The 18,378-nt window shown below is 46.9% G+C and overlaps 5 protein-coding genes across 8 annotated transcripts; 2 read left to right on the top strand and 3 right to left on the bottom strand.

Moving 5' to 3' along the window:
• Positions 1–162: 162 nt before the first annotated feature.
• On the top strand, positions 163–3,690 carry napsa (napsin A aspartic peptidase). Its single transcript, XM_029158710.2, has 9 exons — positions 163–324; positions 616–772; positions 1,136–1,259; positions 1,350–1,468; positions 1,589–1,788; positions 1,862–1,984; positions 2,126–2,270; positions 2,349–2,447; positions 2,779–3,690. The coding sequence occupies exons 1-9, from the start codon at positions 233–235 to the stop codon at positions 2,938–2,940; spliced, it is 1,221 nt and encodes a 406-aa protein (XP_029014543.1). The 5' UTR covers positions 163–232; the 3' UTR covers positions 2,941–3,690.
• mief1 (mitochondrial elongation factor 1) lies at positions 3,282–7,022 on the bottom strand. Its single transcript, XM_029158648.2, has 4 exons — positions 6,876–7,022; positions 6,593–6,773; positions 6,022–6,293; positions 3,282–5,928 (listed from the first exon to the last, which is right to left on the bottom strand). The coding sequence occupies exons 1-4, from the start codon at positions 7,020–7,022 to the stop codon at positions 5,089–5,091; spliced, it is 1,440 nt and encodes a 479-aa protein (XP_029014481.1). The 3' UTR covers positions 3,282–5,088.
• Positions 7,023–7,233: 211 nt separating this feature from the next.
• On the bottom strand, positions 7,234–8,099 carry LOC121202377 (MIEF1 upstream open reading frame protein-like). Of its 2 annotated transcripts, none has more exons than XM_041071856.2 (2): positions 7,949–8,099; positions 7,234–7,483 (listed from the first exon to the last, which is right to left on the bottom strand). In XM_041071856.2, the coding sequence occupies exon 2, from the start codon at positions 7,444–7,446 to the stop codon at positions 7,234–7,236; it is 213 nt and encodes a 70-aa protein (XP_040927790.1). In that variant the 5' UTR covers positions 7,447–7,483; positions 7,949–8,099. The 2 variants fall into 2 exon arrangements, with proteins under 2 accessions (XP_040927790.1, XP_040927791.1); XM_041071857.2 differs by lacking the exon at positions 7,949–8,099 and adding an exon at positions 7,847–7,946.
• A 935-nt stretch (positions 8,100–9,034) lies between these two features.
• On the bottom strand, positions 9,035–15,865 carry si:ch211-256m1.8 (uncharacterized). Of its 3 annotated transcripts, XM_041071805.2 has the most exons (5): positions 15,760–15,861; positions 15,164–15,229; positions 14,113–14,557; positions 13,602–14,000; positions 9,035–13,317 (listed from the first exon to the last, which is right to left on the bottom strand). In XM_041071805.2, exons 3-5 carry the CDS (start codon positions 14,554–14,556, stop codon positions 9,409–9,411), a joined length of 4,752 nt encoding a protein of 1,583 aa, XP_040927739.1. In that variant the 5' UTR covers position 14,557; positions 15,164–15,229; positions 15,760–15,861; the 3' UTR covers positions 9,035–9,408. The 3 variants fall into 3 exon arrangements, with proteins under 3 accessions (XP_040927739.1, XP_029014305.1, XP_055366737.1); XM_029158472.3 differs by lacking the exon at positions 15,164–15,229 and having other exon boundaries at positions 15,760–15,865; XM_055510762.1 differs by having other exon boundaries at positions 14,113–15,229; positions 15,760–15,862.
• A 451-nt stretch (positions 15,866–16,316) lies between these two features.
• On the top strand, positions 16,317–18,240 carry mpst (mercaptopyruvate sulfurtransferase). The gene is made up of 2 exons (XM_029158756.3): positions 16,317–17,084; positions 17,316–18,240. Exons 1-2 carry the CDS (start codon positions 16,496–16,498, stop codon positions 17,612–17,614), a joined length of 888 nt encoding a protein of 295 aa, XP_029014589.1. The 5' UTR covers positions 16,317–16,495; the 3' UTR covers positions 17,615–18,240.
• The last annotated feature ends 138 nt before the right edge of the window (positions 18,241–18,378 follow it).

The raw sequence follows: 18,378 nt of genomic DNA, 5'->3' as shown, positions 1-18,378 counted from the left end.
ATTCACAACGTTTGAGTTCATAGAGTATTTGAGGGGCGACATTATTAGAATACTTTAAAGAATTCTTCACCTTGTGACAACTCGTACCCGGCTGGATGCCGTATCTGCTTCCACCAATCACAACGCGCCGCTGACCGTTTCGTCCAATCACAGCGCAGCGCCTTCTTTTCGGCTTCTGCGTCAGTTGAAGTAGTTTGTGCGCTCGTTAATATCGGAAGCGACAGAGAAGCGAATGAGCCGTCGGACCAGTACAGACATGACGCGGCTGAAGATGTTTTACGTCGTTGCGGCGCTGCTGATAACACGAAGCGTCGCCATTATCAGGTAAATGCTACTGACGACGTTGATCTGTGCCATGTGATCCGTAAAAGCATCTTCGAGTGCGCGTCAACTTCCTCATTACTGCGCGTGCTTCCGACGAGCTCTCCCTGTTTTATTAACGTAACGGTGAAGTAAATAAAGCCGCACACGCGCGTCCGTGGGGTCCCGTTTGCAGAGGAAGAACCGTTGCTTCACGCGCACCTGTGCGCGTGAGGATTACGCGTTTTACGCACGACCGCGCGCACTTGTGCCTGTGAGGCGACACACCGTTAACCTGCTGAACTGTTCCCCCAGAGTTCCCCTCCATAAAACCAGAAGCATCCGCCGCCAGATGAACGACAACGGGCTGTCTGTGGAGCAGCTCCGGGCCCTGGCGGCTCGCACCGGGGCCGTGGACGGCACCGGCTCCAGCCTGGGTTTACCGGTGGAGAGGCTCACCAACTTCATGGATGTACGCGCACCCACACCTCATTAAAAAGGGTCACACTGAACGCAGAATCAGGCACGAGGTTGAGCGTCCGCCCACTGAGTTGAGTGGTTCAGTGGTTCTGGTGTTAGTGCAAGGTTCACTCACACTCCTCCAAATCACTGGATCAACAGAGGTTCAGTATTTACACTGCTCTGCTAAAATATGTTGAAAATAAGGCGAGAATGAATAAATACTACAGAAGGGTGTGATAGGACTCCAGAGCGAACTCCTGAACCCGCCTGTGCTTGTTCTCCGTGTTGTAACGTGCTCCTGCTGCAGCGTCGCTGCTTTCACTCGGCGCTTGCACTGCGGCTGGTTTCATGGCAGATGTCGTCTCCTCCTCAGGCTCAGTACTACGGCGCCATCAGCATCGGGACGCCTCCGCAGCCCTTCACCGTGCTGTTCGACACCGGCTCCTCCAACCTCTGGGTTCCCTCCATCCACTGCTCCTTCTTCGATTTGGCCTGTTGTGAGTGACTGAGCCTCGGTTCTGTTGGGTCGTCCTCTCCTGTTCATTTACTAAAACTAGTTTGAACCTTTGAGACGCGTCTCTTTTCAGGGCTTCATCATCGCTACAACTCAAAGAAGTCGAGCACCTATGTGAAGAACGGCACGCAGTTCTCCATCCGCTACGGCCGAGGCAGCTTGTCGGGCTTCATCAGCGGCGACACGGTCTCTGTGAGTCACGTCCTTTTTGTGTTTAACCACGTTCCTCACATTTGCTGGTCACGTTCTTCCCATCATTTCGTTAAAAGCCCAGTTTGTTTCCATGGCAACGTGACCTCCGTCTCCTTGCAGATCGCTGGCCTCTCGGTGTCCGGGCAGCAGTTTGGTGAGGCGGTGACGCAGCCTGGCATCACGTTTGCTGTGGCCCGGTTCGATGGGATCTTGGGAATGGGCTACCCGTCCATATCAGTGGAACGGGTCACGCCAGTGTTCGACACGGCCATGGCCGCCAAGCTGCTGCCACAGAACATCTTCTCTTTCTACATAAACAGGTGGGTTCTGGCACTAATGGGGCCGACGCTGTTCTGTTGGTGTCGCTGGTTCTAACGTCCTGCTGTCACTCAGAGACCCGAAAGGTTCCGTGGGGGGAGAGTTAATCCTGGGTGGAACAGACCCACAGTTCTACACCGGGGACATGCACTACGTCAACGTCACACGCAAGGCCTACTGGCAGATCCTCGTGAACAGGTGAGACGCTGCTCGGCCTCACGGTCATGAACAGGAACCGAAACGGTGCTCGCTGTTCCGTAAATAAGACAGTTAAAAGAAACCTGAAGTGGGACATGGACGCACCATAATAACACGGCAGCGTCTCTAACCCGCCCCCAGGGTCCAGGTGGGAAAGCAGCTGACCCTCTGCAAAGCCGGCTGCCAGGCCATCGTTGACACGGGAACGTCTCTGATCGTGGGCCCTCGGGAGGAGGTCCGAGCGCTGCAGAAAGCCATCGGAGCCGTGCCGCTGCTGGCCGGAGAGGTGACGCACTCAACAGAGCCCCCGCGTTAGCGTTGCCTCGTGGGTCACCCCCGCATGTCCCTCTCGTCTCCCCCACAGTACTGGATCGACTGTAAGAAGATCCCGTCGCTCCCGGTCGTCTCCTTCAGCATCGGAGGGAAGACGTTCAACCTGAGCGGAGAGGATTACGTCATGAAGGTAGAGTCCCATCGTTTGAAGGGCGCTGTGCTAACAGGGACCTGGTCTAATGTGAGATCAGCTTCTGACCCAGTCGGGTTTGGGTCTGAGTGAGGTCTTTCAGAACCACAAAGCTGATTTGCATGAGCAGGAAGCAGCTCCGCTTCTGAGCCGTCAGACCGCTGAAAATCTGGGTCAGGATTCTGTGGACTAGTGCTGACTCAGCATCACTGTGCTTAGTGTTATACTAATTAGTTGGGAATTAACATTATTGGTGCAAACCCGTCACCAATAATCAGCCCAGTGCAGTGAAACCTACTGATCGTGTGCCTTGCTGCTCGGTTCTGTGCAGGAGTCTCAGATGGGTGTGTCAATCTGCCTCTCCGGCTTCATGGCCATGGATATCCCACCGCCTGCTGGGCCCCTGTGGATCCTGGGAGACGTATTCATCGGGAAGTACTACACGGTGTTTGACAGGAACGCAGACCGAGTGGGGTTTGCTCCAGCCAAGTAGTCAAGAACTTAGAATGAATGTGTGTGAGTTTCACATCTGCTCAGAACAAGGAAGTTAAACCAACGGCTTGTTTCCAATCAGCAAGCGGTGATGCTACGCTAACAGCCATGTGATCTGCAGCCAAACAAGGGGAGCGTTTGTTTCCTGCTCTCGTTTGCCAAGCTTTGCTTTTGGAGCTTTAGCATTTTATCTGATTATGTGTTTGTGCTATTTAATTTGTGTCTAGATGCTTTGAGAGAACAAATGCATCACGCTTTTGAATGTAATGCTTCTGTTCAAACAGGAGGTGTCATTTTTACACGACATGCAGATCATGATTACCTTAAAGGAGGACAACCACACACTGTCCATGGTAACATTTATTGACGTATACAAAGTGCCGCTCAGTTCAACTCCAGAGCTGAACTAATAAAAAAATAAATTAAAAAAAGCCAAGAAGGGGGAGATACACAGCATGCGACGAAGCGAACACTGCAGCCAGTAGCTGCTGCGCAGGGCAGAGGTAGTGATCTGCTCTGGGTTGGTTTTTACAAGGACAGTGACTCCCCCTTTGTCGCACAGCAGTAGCAGAACTTAGGTCTGTAAAGGAAGACATTAAGATGCACACAAGACCAAGTTTATATCTGCACAGCCAGAACAAAGCACTTAATGAAGCACAACCATTCACATGTTGATTCTGAATTTATGCAAATAAATATTTGGCTCTTTTTTTGGTCACAAATGTACAAGAAATACAAAAATAGCCACGTGTCTCTCTGTCTGATTATTGTAGCAGAATATGTGCACAACACAAAGTGGGTAGTTAAAGCCTGGCAGCAACTGGATTTACTGTGAATGAACACAGGACGGTGGAGCTCCTTGTACGTGGAACATCACAAACCTTGGCTAGTGAATCTGCTGTTGTATAACTAACAGTAGATCAGTTGATTAGATCACACTGGAGGGAGATTAGCACCTGTAATCTATTAATATACACGGTGAGCAGGCTGCTAACAGTGATCCTCCCCACTGGCATCGCTAGCAGCTGATCAGTGCCGTATAGTGCCAGCACTGACTAATACTGGACTAATCCATGAGCGGCTACCTGCTCCACAGACGGCCCGGCTGGGAGTTAATCAGAGTTAAACACGTGCAGGTACACAACAGATACTACAGGAACAACAGGCTCCGCACGCCCCCTGAAACCAGGCCTGGAGCTGAAGTCAAGACCTGTGGAAACAAAACCTCCTCCAGGGTTGAACCAAGCACGTGCACAGCAACACTGATGGAAACTACAAAGATAAGCATCCAGGTGACCCAAGGAATTTAACACTTATCAACTTCCTTCTCAGACTGAAGAACACTTGATTTTTCCCCCACAGTGTAACACAACCAGTGACAATGATTGTATTGAGAAATAGTTGAAGCTTACCAGACTTTTACATCATAACAAGTGACACTGAAAGTGAAAGCTCCTTCTAAAAAGCGTAAACAAACGTCAGCTCTGTATCAGACACTGTTCATGGCAAAAGTAGTTCATAGTAAAATTATGGTTCATCTGTTTAAGTTGTATCCCCTTATTTATTTTGTGTGCGAGAGGTGGGAATGGGAAACAGTGTATATTAATTTACTGAAAATTCTAACCCACACATGCTTCTGAAGACAGCCTAAAGTTGTTTCCATCGCATACAATATAATGTAGCTTCTGTATGAATGAACCTGTACCTATGAAGTAGATTAGCTCGTCTCTAACTCAAGAACATCGAGTGCTTCAGGCTGATCAACCATTTATTAGCTTTTGGTTTGACATGACACTTTTTTCATCTTAATGGCCCCATCGTACGCCTGCTTTCCTAAAACATCAGTTAAAACAAGCCCACGTGGATCAACACAGACCCAGTCCTTCTTTCTCGACATCCTGACTCAATTAATACATTTGCTTTAGAGAAAGCCACAATTCTTCACCATCATCTCTCTGATCCCATCACAGCATTTTCCTTTCAAACTGACCTCAACACTAAGTAGCTTCTACACGATCGCATTTGTGTAGAAACCACGTGTTTGAGGACAGAGGATGATTCCATGCACATGTAGTTTCATTCCAGGAACCTTATTATAACTCCAGGTCACTGTCCAGACATTTCAGGTCTCTGTGTGGTGATGAGGCTGTCAGAGATGGGGGGCATCTGCCACAGCACTTCTCAGCAGGCCTGCTGGATCTGAGAGGGCACAGTAGAGCGTGTACCCCAGCTCATCCACCTCCTGTTCAGTCAGCTCACAGAATAAATTCACTTTGGGGCTGAGTGCACACGGCAGCCTCCCAGCCTCAAGGTGTCCCACTAGTGCTCGCAGCAGATGGAGGAAGCGGTCGGCCAGCGCTTCCTGGGTCCAGTCGCCCTCTTTTTCGCTCAGCAACAGGATGGCATTGGTGAGCTGGCTGGCGTTGAGCCGGTTGAGGGCGGGGTTGAGCTTGCACACAGCCTTCGCCACCTTCAGGCAGGTGCATCGGCAGCCTCCGTCCTCCTGGTCCAAAGCTCTTAGCCGCGCCGTTTCAGCCACACGGAAGCTCTGGCGCCACAGGTTCTCATGGCGCTCGGCAACAAGCCGATGCGGTTTGGCGATCAGCGAGGTTCCATCCTCCATCACAAGTAATGGAAGAAAGTCCACATAGAGCTTCCTGTTGGTCTCATACTGCACCTCCAGGGTCAGCGTTTCAGAGGGAACTACAGGACGGATGACGTAGTCAAGAACACTGCCTATAGCTGGCCAATTAATAGAACCAGCCACAAGTTTGTCGAAGACCTCAAGAACTGATTTGGGGGAGAGATAACCTCCAACCATGCAGCGATCCCAGTAGCTGCTGTTCCGTGGGAAATATTCTAAGTTTTCCCTGCGGACGAGCCAAAAACCTGGCAGATTCATGATAGTGTCCTCGCCAGGGATGGACGACCACAGGTTCTTCTCCAAGATGAGAGGCACCATTAGCTGGGCGTGGTCTGCCATTACCACCTACAAGAGGGTAGAAAAGAAAACATCCTGAATATCAAATCATTGCTTTTAAAGCTTAAACGTATTTGTCTGAAAGTCACATAAAACCTTTACCTGCAGGTCATCATACAGACTGCCACTCAGGTACATCTCTCTGAGCGGCATGTCAGGAAGTTTGGCATGGAGGAACACTCTGAGCTCAGCACAGATGTCCAGAGCTGCTCTCCTGGCCGTCGCTTGCTCCTCAGTAGGTATATTCACGCGGTTCTGGTAAAACTCCCACAGATGTTCTTGAAGAGAGAGACGCATCCTGGCCCGAAGCAGATCTGACTGAGCAGCACCCCCTCCTCCCACAGCAGCTCGACCCAGAGCTCTCCGCAGACAATCTGTGTAGGTCAGAAGCAAATATGTAGTAATGTTTGACAAAATCTATGAAATGACAACTGCAAAAAACTAAATTAAAGCAATTGAAATGACAGAACACAGTACACACTTTGAAAACTAAACACAAAACAGCACTAAAGAGGACCAACACCCACTGTACAGAAACAGCAACAATCCTCCCAGCTGGCAGACTGTCAACAGATTGAACATTTTAAAATGTTATGGTCTAAAACTGAAAATGAACTAGACTGCACTGCACAATAAGATACAAATGGGAAAACTGGAACTTAATTTACGTTACCTGGTTCAAAAGCATGTGAAGACGTGGGCAGAGACTGCAGCGACCTGCTGACTGTGGACTTCATGTCGTGGTTGAGGACCCGAGGTGAAGACCCCATCCAGGCGGGCTCCTCCCAGCTCCTCTTTCCTGTCTGCTCCATCTTGGTTGGGCTGGTGGGAGCACTTATGGCACGGTCATACATCTATGCAACAAGTATTTGGTTGGAGTGTTTGACATTTCATAAGTGTGGAAGGAAATAGTAGAACAAGAATTTTAACCTGGACGTAAATCTATTCCAACCTACTCTTTTCACAGCTAGTGTTGCAATGCCAAGCATGGCTGCTCCCCCCACCCCCAGCACAAGCTTGGCATTTGAAAGCATGAAGTCAATCGCAGTGCCAATCCCATTGTCATCCTTCTTCCCCTTACGGTCTCCGTTCACCCCCGCCATTCTGCCACTGAAAACAGAGCAGGGGATTAGGAACGAGAGTAAGAGCGTTGAGACCTGGACGGTTGAATCATATGTCCAACAAACAGCCACATGTACTCTGTGACCTGTGTGTTGGGACCTTTGCTTTTTCCAACACAAATACACAGAGGTTTTACAAACGGTGGACCTACCTGGGATCTAGACCTCCAGATGACCTGTGACCCGCCTTCCCCTACATAAGCCCACCCAGTCTGCTGCTGAGGAAAAACTGGCCCCTCTTCAGCGCGTCCTCCTTGTCCTCGTGTACGGTCAGAGCCTGGCAGCGGCGGAACTCACGGGCCACAGCGCGACGGTAGAAGTTACGGTCAGTGTACTGAAGGTGACGTCCTGCACGGAGCAGCGCCCGGTACAGCTCCAGCACCGCACTGCGAGACCAGCCGCCCATCAGGGAACACACACGCAGAGGGGGGACACCCTGGCACCTGGGGGACGAGGGGGGAGCACGTCAGTGGGGAGTCACATGGGCCACATCAGCTGTCCTCCAGCAAACGCTGCAGCCTGTTTGTGTTGGAGCACAAGGTTTTACACTGCAACAAACGGCAAAACTGCTACTAAGGCGGCTACACAGCCAATAATAGCTACCAGGCTAGTACGAATGCTGCAACATCCCTGTTCGCAGGCTCCCCAATTTCTGCTGTAGTTTTATTACCGCTGTGAATACTTAACAAAATAACAACAGCGTGACCAACAGCCGAGGAGTGTTTGTCTCCAGAAAATGGCTTCATCCAGAGTCACACTTCTCCCGACTAGCATGTTAGCTTAGCACGCTAGCTCGCTGACCTTACCTTTCGTCTGCCGCACTGACAAAGCAAAGTCATAAAATGCACGTGAGACAATTCAAAGCAAAGCCCGAACAAAAATGCAGAGAATAAAACCAGAACACCTACAGCTCAAAAACGAGACGAAACGTTTTTCAGCAGGCAGAAGCAGGAGTTTGATCAAGCCGGGGTCAGGCTCGGCTGCTCCACCCGGAACAAATAGGTTAGAGCACATAGACATCCGGTTTAATGACTACTGTTACAGTTATAAATATTGCAAATTTAAATTATATATACTATAATAACGTCATTTATACGATTCGCTTTTATACTTTTTATATATTTGACATTTTACTTTCTTTCAATTTAAAATATATTTTTATTCCTTAACACATTCGATGATTTAGGGTCATTTTTGGCCGTTCTCAAATACTAGATAAAATGTCAGGCTAAATTTTAAATATTAAGCCTATGGACTAAAATTAACTAAACAGACATGTACTGTATTGCAAATAATCCTCATTAACTCAATTAAAAAACGAAGTAAATGTACTGGTGTAATACATAAATATAAGTATATAAGTCGAGTATGTATATCAGTGAAGATTCTGTCATCCAGGTGACGTTTCATGGAGGTTGAGTCATGTTGAGTAAGTATAGTATCTCTGTCTGAATTGTAATATTTTAACATTCTTTTTATTCTAAGGACCCAGTTTAAATGCGGCAGGACTTTTTGATTCCACACAGTCATTGTATTGAGATAAAGGAGGTGTCATAAAGGAGGTGAGGTTAGCCAATCAAAGCCTCAGTAATTCAGTGACTCCTTTAGTGAAATTATTTCATGTACCTTAAGTATTAATCAGATAGTTTTCACAGAGGTTTGCCTTTTTTCAACACACTTGCTCTGAAAATGTTTTGTTGTATTTTGGCTGTGTATACATCTGAAAATGGCCCAAACATTTGTGTGAAACACAATTAATTAATCAGGAACATTATAATTAAATAGCTTTAAGCAAAGGTTGTTATTTCAGTCAACTTCCTGTCTTTCAAAACTGTCGGTGTCTTAATTTCCCAACTATAACTGCATGGCAAGTCTAAAGGAGCAGGTTTCAATACCTTCAGTCATCTTACATTTGCAGACAAGCAGATACAGATACATATCAGATGCCTTAATACAGTATATACAGTGGAATAGAAAGCATAGGAAAAGAGAGAGAAATTTTGCTTGCATTATTTATTAAACCATTATAAATGACAATTAAAACGTTTTTTTTCTGTAATAAAAAAGCAATTTATACCATGTAAATAATTACTGTCAATGGAGTTAATCTCAGAAAACCACCCACAATCTCCATTTACATTGCAATTAGTGCTTCATCACACTCAAATATTAAATGTTTTCCTGCAGCCTTTGTTTACCATATTAATGTTTGGATTATCTCATTATCTTCAGTTTGTTAGGTATTCAAGGGCCTTGTTAAATTAAAAAAAAAAAAAACAGGAGAAAGACTTGTGGCCATGGATACAGAAGAATCTAGGAAACCCAAAGATTTGCATCTAAATCAGAAAGAGCCATGACAAACCTACACCTAGGGCATAAACTTCATTCCTTTGATTCTAGGTATGATGGGAATATCCCTGATGTCATCATGCTGAAGCAGCCAACACAAGTAGCGTTCTGTTCCCATGCCCCATCCACTAGTGACGATTGGTTTCATTTGGCGCATGCTAATATACCATTTGTAGGATTGCTCTGGCACTGCATGGCGTCTGAGAGCCTCGTGCACCATCTCAGGGGTGGAATGACGCTCACCCAGACCCACAGTCTCACCCAGTCCAAACAGAAGGTCAGCAGCTTTAGCTTTGCTTTGCCCAGTCCCCTCTACGTATGCCTGGTAGAAGGGAACTCCCAGATGGTCCATCTCAGTCAGCCAAACAGCTCCACCATATTTCTTTATCAAAACACGTTCTCCTTTGCGTGTGAGCTTTCTGCCAAACTGGGGGTAGCCATCTTGGACCCACTCTAAACAGTCAGCAGTTGGCATCATGGGAATGGCTTGGTCCAGAGGGACTCTGGGTAGCATTTCTTTCCCATTCAACTTACCCAACATGGCTGTGACGTGAGAAAGGGTGCCAGCAGTGTTGAGGATTATGTCAGAGTGCTTCTTCAAAATGGACTTAGTGAGATGAGCCAAGTATCCCTCTGCTACAGAAATGGCTTTGTCCATGTCCCCCAGCAGTTCACATTCAACATGGTAGAACTGGTTCAAGTGGGTGGCATCAGAATCTTCACCTCTAAAGCTTGGAGATATGTAATAGGTCCCTGGCAGGTTCTCTTGGAAACGAAGGAAATATTCAAGTACGAATTGCATGGAGTCAGCCAGGAAAATGTCCTGACCCAACAAATTAACAGAAACTGGTTCCGAGTCAGATCCCAGGCCCATTGGTGAGGAGATGGTGTCTGTGGTTAGAGGGGTCAGAGCATAGGAGTACTGGCACAACGTGTGGAAGAATTCTACTGTGCTGTGGAAGAGTGTGTTCTGAATCTGAAACAGATTGCGATACCACGGGCTCCTGATGGCCAGCCTAGAGTGAACCTGAGGGTTTTCCCACGAACGAGGAGGCTTACACTGGGTGATTTTTAAATGGATCTTTTGCAGTGCCTCTGGGTCAGCTGCTGGACCCTCCAATGATGATACAAATCCAGGGTAGTTGTCAAAGAATTCTGATTGCAGCTCAGCAGAATTAGTGGCTTCAGATGAAGGTACCAGTGGGATCAGCTTCGCATGGGCATAGTCAATCTCAAATCCCTCAAAGATCAGTGCAACACCATGAGCTCTCATCCCCCTTTCCAGAAGTCGGGACACTTTGTAAGTGGCCACAATCAGTGCATTGTAGTCATCTTCATTTAACTTGAAGAGGTCACTGGTCAGTGGTTTGCGTGGCACCACAACAGTCGCTCCAGGACTATTTGGGTATGGTGTTAGAAAAGCAACATGCTCACTGTCTTCCCACACTCTCCACTGTTGCTGCTCACCACGTACAATGCGGCTGAACAGATTATCATTGGAATGGTCACCGAAAAAGTCAAAGCAAGAGGGTGCATTTGGTGTTGGCAGTCCACTTCTAATCTTGGTTTGGATTTGGGTCAGTGCCTCGTCATCCCAGCATGGCCCACTTTTTGAGGAGCAATAACCTGGATCACAGGAGTGGAATTCCTCTTCACCAGCAAGATGTGGCTGCCACTTCGGCTCTAAGCCATGAAGTGGAAGAAGTCTAATTTGTGCTGGATGATCAGTGATTGGATAGAAAACCAAGGCGCAGCGCTGCACCCCCAACCTCTCGCATAATAAGCCTGATACAGCTCTAGCTCCTTGAAGCCATCTCACAAAATCCACTGCAGGCAACTGGAAGATACTGCTTGGCCCACTGAGGGCTTTTCTAGTCAGAATGGTTGACCCAGTGGTCCAGGGATTGGGACTCAGATAGGCAACTAGCTCATCCGTTTCCCAGACCACACTGGAGAAGTTCTTCACAGGCCGAAGGACCTCAATTCGTGAAATGCCATTTACCATTGAGGCCACAAACATCACACCGGTGTTTGTTTCAATGATGGAATTTCCTTTTTCGTCCACAGCAATAATTCCTGCACAGAACCCCTTCAGATCTTCAGTCATGACTTCTCTACATGCCTGTCTAAGGCTATAGCCCTTGTAATGATGGAGACTGGCTATTTTCTCTGCAACTGAACGCCTCAGAAAGACATCTCCATCTCCAGAGCAGGTAACAGCTAATTTGTCATCAGCATATATCCCCGCCCCAACCACTGCTGTGTCCCCAACCCTCCCTTTGAGCTTTCCAACTAACCCTCCTGTGGAGGATGCAGCAGCCAATCCATGCCAGCAGTCCATGGCCACTGCTCCAACTGTCTGAGGGTGCAGGTATTTTTCAGAAAACCCGCCAGTAATCTTCACAGCCAACTCTTTGTGACGCACATCAGTGTAGAAATATTCAGGCCCAACAGGTTTCTCCTTTTCCTGCAACCCCTGCAGAAATTCTTCAGCCCCATCACCCACAATAAGTGCATGTGAGCTCTTCTCCATGACACATCTAGCTGCTTTTATTGGGTTCTTCACATTTTGCACACAAGCAACAGATCCTGACCTCCCTGTCCTGCCATCCACAATGGTTGCTTCCAGTTCATTTTTGCCATCTTTGTTGAACACTGCTCCTTTTCCTGCATTAAAGAGGAAACAGTCTTCCAGAGCTTCCACTGACCTTTGAACTGCCTCCACACTATTTCCACCTTCTTGAAGTATTTGGGACCCAACTGATAAAGCTGCCTGTAATGCAAACTCAATAACCTCCGTCACTTGGGTGTTCAGCATCATCTCCTCTCCAGCACCGCCGTGGATCACTAGAGTATAGTTTTGCTTCATTGCTGCAGTAGAATCTGCTGTGCTTTTGCCATTGCCGTTTAGACGTTCTGGACTAAGATACATCTCTGCACTCATTTTCTGTGTTTGCCCCACATGGAGTAGGCTCTCCAAGGCTCCCATTTGGCTTGCAATGGCATATCGAACAGCTAGAAGTAGCACCATGGCCAGGTTTGCTTTCAGGGAGTCTTGCAGCTTCTCTAGTGCCAGAGCAAAGTTTCCTTTCCCATTGAGCACAATGCGAACTTTATCTGTCTTACCCAGATAGGTCACAGCAAGTTGATCACGGGCAAAAACATTTCCTACACCACACTCAACACCACCCATTAGATCTGTGCCTGTGAGGTAGACAGATGGACATCCAAAAGGATCCAAAAACTTCTTCAGTGGATTGTCGGAAGGCAAAGATCGACGCAGGGCAGCTAGGTGGGGGCCGACACCTTGCCCACTTTTAGTATTTTTGATGAGATTCTTATGCTCTACAAATGCCACATGGAACATTTGCAGGAGGTCAGTTGTGTATTGGACTTTATTATCTGGGCCCAGGCAGGACGCTAAGGCAGTTACCAACTTGCGAGAATGAAGAGTGAGTGAGTATGTTGGATCACAACGGCCATGTTTGTAGTGGCGCATATGAGTGGGTGTGACAAGCAAGTAACTGGAAGCGGATTCTGGAAGAATCTGCCTCAGGGAGAGCTGCAAAGAGAAGTTGATCCAAGCATCGTATAAGCCTCGATGAGCTCTGAGAGTGGAAAAGACATCAGGATAAGAGGGAACGTCAAAAGTGAGAACGGGATTCTGTGACTTTAAAGGAGGGCTTGGTTGGGGGGTGTTTAAGCCCTGCAGGGGAAAGCTTAGGGAAGTTGGGCATACAGAATTAACACTGTTTACTGGGTAAGACTCGTTTCCATTGTCCTTGTCCACATCAACTAGGTGCAGGTCAATGGTCTCAGACAGGTTGTAAACACACTCAGTCACAAGTGCAGCCACCATCCCATCCACAGCGCTGTGCTCGAACACCATTGCAGCCGTGCCGTCCTTAAAGACCACCAGGTTTACCACCTGTTGAAAAAAGTGGGCAAGATCACATTTGTTTACAACAATAGAGCTATTACAATTTTGTGAATTATTGTACTGCAAATCTTTGCACAATACTTTACCAAGTTATGTTATTTGTTTTGTTCTAACCATTATTTACCAGTAATGAACCGATCGGAAAATGTTTCCATATACAAGATAAAATAACTACTTACACTAAAATAACAGTGTGTGTTAATGTGCGTTAAATGTGTTAAATGAAATGAACTGATCTCTATCTAATAATAATATTATGATCTATCACATACCTTGTCATAATATCTCAGACATGGACCATCTGTTCGTCCCAGCCTCACTGCATTAAGTGTATCAGCCAGGTCAGAAGGTGCATTGCAGTCTTCCAGACACAGCGTCAGGACAGCACTCTCCATCAGCGCCAGTGACGCAGCTGCTTTGCCCCCTTGTTCCAGGACCTGTTCTCTGATGGAAGCCCAGACTTTGCGTTCCAGAGCCGTGAAACTGCAAATGGCAAATGGATCATTGAGTTTCCCAGCACTAGGCTGGGACATCACCTGGTCCAGCTGGTTGTAAATGTCAATGAATGAGCGGGCTGAAATGGGTCCACCAGTGCTGGGACGCCACAATATGTCAACAGGAAACACTCCTCCAGCGCATGTGATGATGGCGTGGAGGCTGTCTGGGTATACCTGGAAATAAGGTACCAGGTAGTCAGTTCTCATGACAGTTGAATAGATAGATGTTCAAGGAATATTTATTGTGACAGATTCAACTGTAATGTTCTCTACCCTGTCAACTCACCTTAATTTGATCCTGACTCTTGCCTGGAATGCGGCTGGCAGCAAATACCTCAGACTGTTGTGTGTGCTCCATCGGCACGTTGCCTTCCAATAACAAGGGCTCACTATAGAGCTTGGCTGCTGCCCAAAGCAGTGCCGCTGCCCTGCCCAGCTGGGTGCATGTCTTTGCTTTGGATGGAAGGATAACAACAGGAAGGGCAGTGGACGTGGGCAGAGGGTCAGCACAGGACAGCAGACCTTTCTTGAACTGCTCCGTCACCCAGTTCTCTTGGCCTGAAGCTCTAGCTGTTAACTGCTCCTGGGCCTCCAGGAGGAGCCCCCTCTGCTGTTCAAGAGCATTTCTGAATGCGGGGTAAAGGTCTGGGCTTAAGGTGAGCTGCAGGACGCGGCCCACTTCCTGCAAAGTAGAGTCCAGTTGTGGAACAGGGTAGCTGCGAAGTGTCATCCTGTTCAAACGGAGGACGCAAATTAAATGGAAAAATATTATCACAGTTGATTATCACTATTATTACTATTTTTATTTAGTCACTGATAGCATGCAACATACTGATAAACATGACAACATTCATGCAGGTTTGTGTCAGTAGTGAGCATAGTGGCCTCACGGCAGCATTAAACTCAGGCCAAGAAAACAAAGACAGTGCAGTGGACCCTTTATTACAATCACTCGCATGTTTGTTGCGTGATGTCCAGACTTTTTCATATTAGTGCAACCAATTAAATGATTTATGGGGATTGCAGCTCAATTTAAGCCTTGAGACACAATAACCAGCGGGTCAACAGCTGACCATAGTGATGGCCAGTAACAGGCCCGCTCGCACGTGAAAGCAGTTACTCCTCACATCCCAAATTAAATTTGCCTTTTAGTGCTGGTTCTCTGTTTCCAATCCAAGAATGATTTAGGTCTTGTGATTTCAAACCGCTACAAATTAGAAGCAGTGTTTCCAGGATTACCACCACACGCTACAACGTGACTGACATGATGTAATGAACAAGATGTTAAAACTGAAGCCGATGGGTCCAATAGAGGCGTTCTGGACTTTAAACATCACCTGCAGCCTGTAAGTCGTATAGGAGGACGTTGTGCGACAGCTTACACCTCAGCAGCAAACACCTGACTAATACAAGGAGCCAAGAAATAAAGACATATCAACATTTAGCTTCAGAAACTATGCTACCCAAAAGAACACGCTACAAAACTTATACATATAATTCTGGGTAAACAAACAAACATTTTTGGAAATTTTGCCAGTTCAGCTTTCAAGTTTTTGTTCCTTTATAAGTTTCAGATATTTCAGATTTGTGTTTCAACAACACTGTGTTTGCTTAAATACTCAAAGCATTGAAAAAACGTTTCTAGCAGAATTCTTAGGACAAAGTTCTCAGGACAAGTCACAGTTTGGTCTCTCAACATGTTTAGTTTAAATAATCATCTGCTTTGGTTGTATTTTCACTATTTAAAAGAAGAAATTATTTCTCCTCTGTATTTTAGCCATATTGCACAAATTTCTTCCTTTTTACAGCTGAAGCATGAAAACCACCACACCTATCAGGTGCCAGATCATTTTACAAGCTCTCTTTATCTGCTGATACACATAATTTGAATCTTTGAGAAACCGAGCATCACTTAAAATTAAAATCATCTTACCTCAGTATGACTTTTCTCCAAGTTGTGGCCAGTTGGTTGGACGGTCAGACTCTCAGTGGTCGGGAAACTTGGTTGGACCACAGAAACAAGGCTTTGTCAGTAATTTGGAAGTAGTGATTCCAATTAAGCAATTTGGTGCATTGCCTCCCTCTCCATCCTGCCCTCACGTCGTATAGAGGACTATTTTCCATGCACACCCCTGCACAATAGTAGTGTTATGAAAAAGCACCACCTACCTCAAGGGTTCCGTCTCCCCAACCTTTCATTTAATGTGAAAAACTGAATCTGATTCACAATAACTTTTATTTGCCTCAAAACTTAAACCAAGTGACGTAGATTGTGCTCCTTTATTTTAGTTTAACACCATTATGTTCTGAAAGGAGGTGGGAAACTGTCCCATTCTGTTGGAGCTGGACACTGTGGAGGCTGTCCCTCTTTACTGGGATCATAGAGTCATCACAGTTTTACATGTTAATACAAATACATTTTTATTAAATATGTATTTCTACCCTACATCAGTTCAGTGTTGCCCACAAACATTCCAGGTGCATCTTGGCCTCGTCGCGCTCGTCGCTGGGCATCACCGCAGTTGGACTGAACAGTGCTGTGGCGCAACCTGCTGGTGTCGCAGAGGATGCGCACAACTCAACCGGGACATCGCTCCGCAAACAGTTTCTGTTGAAATCCTGAAACACTTTTTCCTGTTGCGCGTTCGCACACTCGCCTGACTTTGGTCATGGCGACTCCGACCCCGTCTCTGGTGTCCGTTCAGTGGCTGGCGAATGCATTCAGGCAAAACCTCGTCGGTCCCAAACTTCGCATTCTTGACGCTTCTTGGTTTTTACCCGTGATGCGAAGAGACGCAAAGGCTGAATTTGCGCAGCGGCACTTAGCGGGCGCGTGCTTCTTTGATATTGAAGAATGCCGTGACAAGAGCTCAGCGTTTGATCACATGCTGCCAACCTCCAGCGCCTTTTCCACGTATGTGGGGGATCTGGGCATCGGCGACGACGCGCACGTAGTGGTGTACGACGCCAGCGACTTCGGGTCGTTCACTGCGCCGCGCGTGTGGTGGATGTTCCGAGTGTTTGGACACAGCGCGGTGTCGGTTCTGGACGGGGGCCTGAAGAACTGGCTGGATGAGGGCTTTCCCGTGACCGCGGAGTTCTCCAGACCGGAGCGCGCAGACTTCCACGCAACTTTAAACCGGGCCTGTGTGAAGAGCTACGAAGACGTGCTGGACAACATCCGAACCAGGCAGGCCCAGGTTGTGGACGTCCGGACCCCAGGCAGGTTCAGGGGGATTGAGCCGGAGCCCAGAGAGGGTGAGAATAAAAAAACTATTACAGTCATTATGTGTGTGACTTATTATAACATTTGCTCTGATATCAATTATGGAATTAATTTAAAATAACATTTCATTACGAATTTATTTGTATTTATTTATTTACTGTCAGGTTTGTTGATTTATTAGATGGCTTTAGGCTTTCAGATATTTCACATCAGGTGGGTGTGCTGCCATGGAGACGGTTTAGTCGTGTCTCTGTCCCATCCAGACATTCTCCCAGGCCACTTCCTCGGAGCAACCAACATACCGTTCACAGCATTCCTGGATGCCTCTGGGAAGGAGCTGGGAACCGAGGACCTGTCCGGACTGTTCAGAAGGGCTGGGATAGACCTGGGGCGACCCCTCTGGGCCACCTGTGGTTCTGGTGTCACAGCATGTCACGTGGTTCTGGCTGCTCACCTGCTCAGCCAGCCCGAGGTGTGCATTTATGATGGCTCCTGGTACGAATGGTTCCAAAGAGCACCTCCTGAGCTCATCATCACAGAGGGCGAGGGAAAAACAGTGTGAAGGAAGGAGCTCAGGGTCTAGACTGGATAAACAGTGTGACTTTAAAGGCTGAAGGTATGTAAAGTATTTGAGAGTTCTTGTGTTGGATGAAAAGATCAGTATCAGTCAGTATCACTGTCCAAGTCATGTGTTAACACAGAGGAGCTTTGATTCATGGGAAGAAAAGCACTTTTCTCTAATGTGCTGTTCCTCTTTGCATTGCATAAAGCAAACTTTTAAGGCTCTTAAAAGGCTCCGGACATAAGTAACTACTTGGTTTTCTTAAAATGCTTTTGAGTGAAGTAAAGCAAATGTCTGTGCTTAATTCTGGTTGTTGCAAAGTAACATGTAAAAAATGAATGAAAAAAAATTTAAGCAATTAAAATAATGTGTCTGCCTGACAATGGCTCCAGATTTTGGTGTGATGACATAAAAATATATAACAAACTTTGATGCTGGGGCAGAAGAAATCTTAGCCAGTTCATCCTGGTCCCTCTACTTTACGTTGAAGTTCTTGGTTAGATGCCTAAATAAATGTATCAGCGTACTTTACGATAAAAAACGATTGTTTTTACTAGTATATGAGTGACTATATACTATATATTACACTTTACCGTTTATAATCAGTGTAGGCTGATTGAAAAAACATGAAGCTGGCAACATTCGCGCCACAACCAAGATGGCCGCCCCTCCCTTCCTTCCTTCCTTGTTTCCTTCCTTGTTTCCTCACCTCCCTCCCTGCAGGTGTCCCGCACTCTGCCTGAAGGTCCTGTCGAAATAAACAT

Source organism: Betta splendens, chromosome 8, assembly GCF_900634795.4.
Source record: "Betta splendens chromosome 8, fBetSpl5.4, whole genome shotgun sequence".
In the NCBI taxonomy this organism is placed as follows: domain Eukaryota; kingdom Metazoa; phylum Chordata; class Actinopteri; order Anabantiformes; family Osphronemidae; genus Betta; species Betta splendens.
The sequence above is the reverse complement of the archived record's forward strand: the minus strand, read 5'-3'. Positions and strand labels throughout refer to the sequence as shown.

Coding starts and splice junctions, on each gene's coding strand:
- napsa (XM_029158710.2), top strand. CDS start 233: ATGAGCCGTCGGACCAGTACAGACATGACGCGGCTGAAGATGTTTTAC. Junction 773..1,135: donor GGCTCACCAACTTCATGGAT/GTACGCGCACCC, acceptor TCTCCTCCTCAG/GCTCAGTACTACGGCGCCAT. Junction 1,260..1,349: donor CTTCTTCGATTTGGCCTGTT/GTGAGTGACTGA, acceptor GTCTCTTTTCAG/GGCTTCATCATCGCTACAAC.
- mief1 (XM_029158648.2), bottom strand. CDS start 7,022: ATGGCGGGGGTGAACGGAGACCGTAAGGGGAAGAAGGATGACAATGGG. Junction 6,774..6,875: donor CAACACTAGCTGTGAAAAGA/GTAGGTTGGAAT, acceptor CTTGTTGCATAG/ATGTATGACCGTGCCATAAG. Junction 6,294..6,592: donor TTCACATGCTTTTGAACCAG/GTAACGTAAATT, acceptor TGACCTACACAG/ATTGTCTGCGGAGAGCTCTG.
- LOC121202377 (XM_041071856.2), bottom strand. CDS start 7,446: ATGGGCGGCTGGTCTCGCAGTGCGGTGCTGGAGCTGTACCGGGCGCTG.
- si:ch211-256m1.8 (XM_029158472.3), bottom strand. CDS start 14,556: ATGACACTTCGCAGCTACCCTGTTCCACAACTGGACTCTACTTTGCAG. Junction 14,001..14,112: donor AGAGTCAGGATCAAATTAAG/GTGAGTTGACAG, acceptor CCTTATTTCCAG/GTATACCCAGACAGCCTCCA. Junction 13,318..13,601: donor GTCTGAGATATTATGACAAG/GTATGTGATAGA, acceptor TTTTTTCAACAG/GTGGTAAACCTGGTGGTCTT.
- mpst (XM_029158756.3), top strand. CDS start 16,496: ATGGCGACTCCGACCCCGTCTCTGGTGTCCGTTCAGTGGCTGGCGAAT. Junction 17,085..17,315: donor TGAGCCGGAGCCCAGAGAGG/GTGAGAATAAAA, acceptor TGTCCCATCCAG/ACATTCTCCCAGGCCACTTC.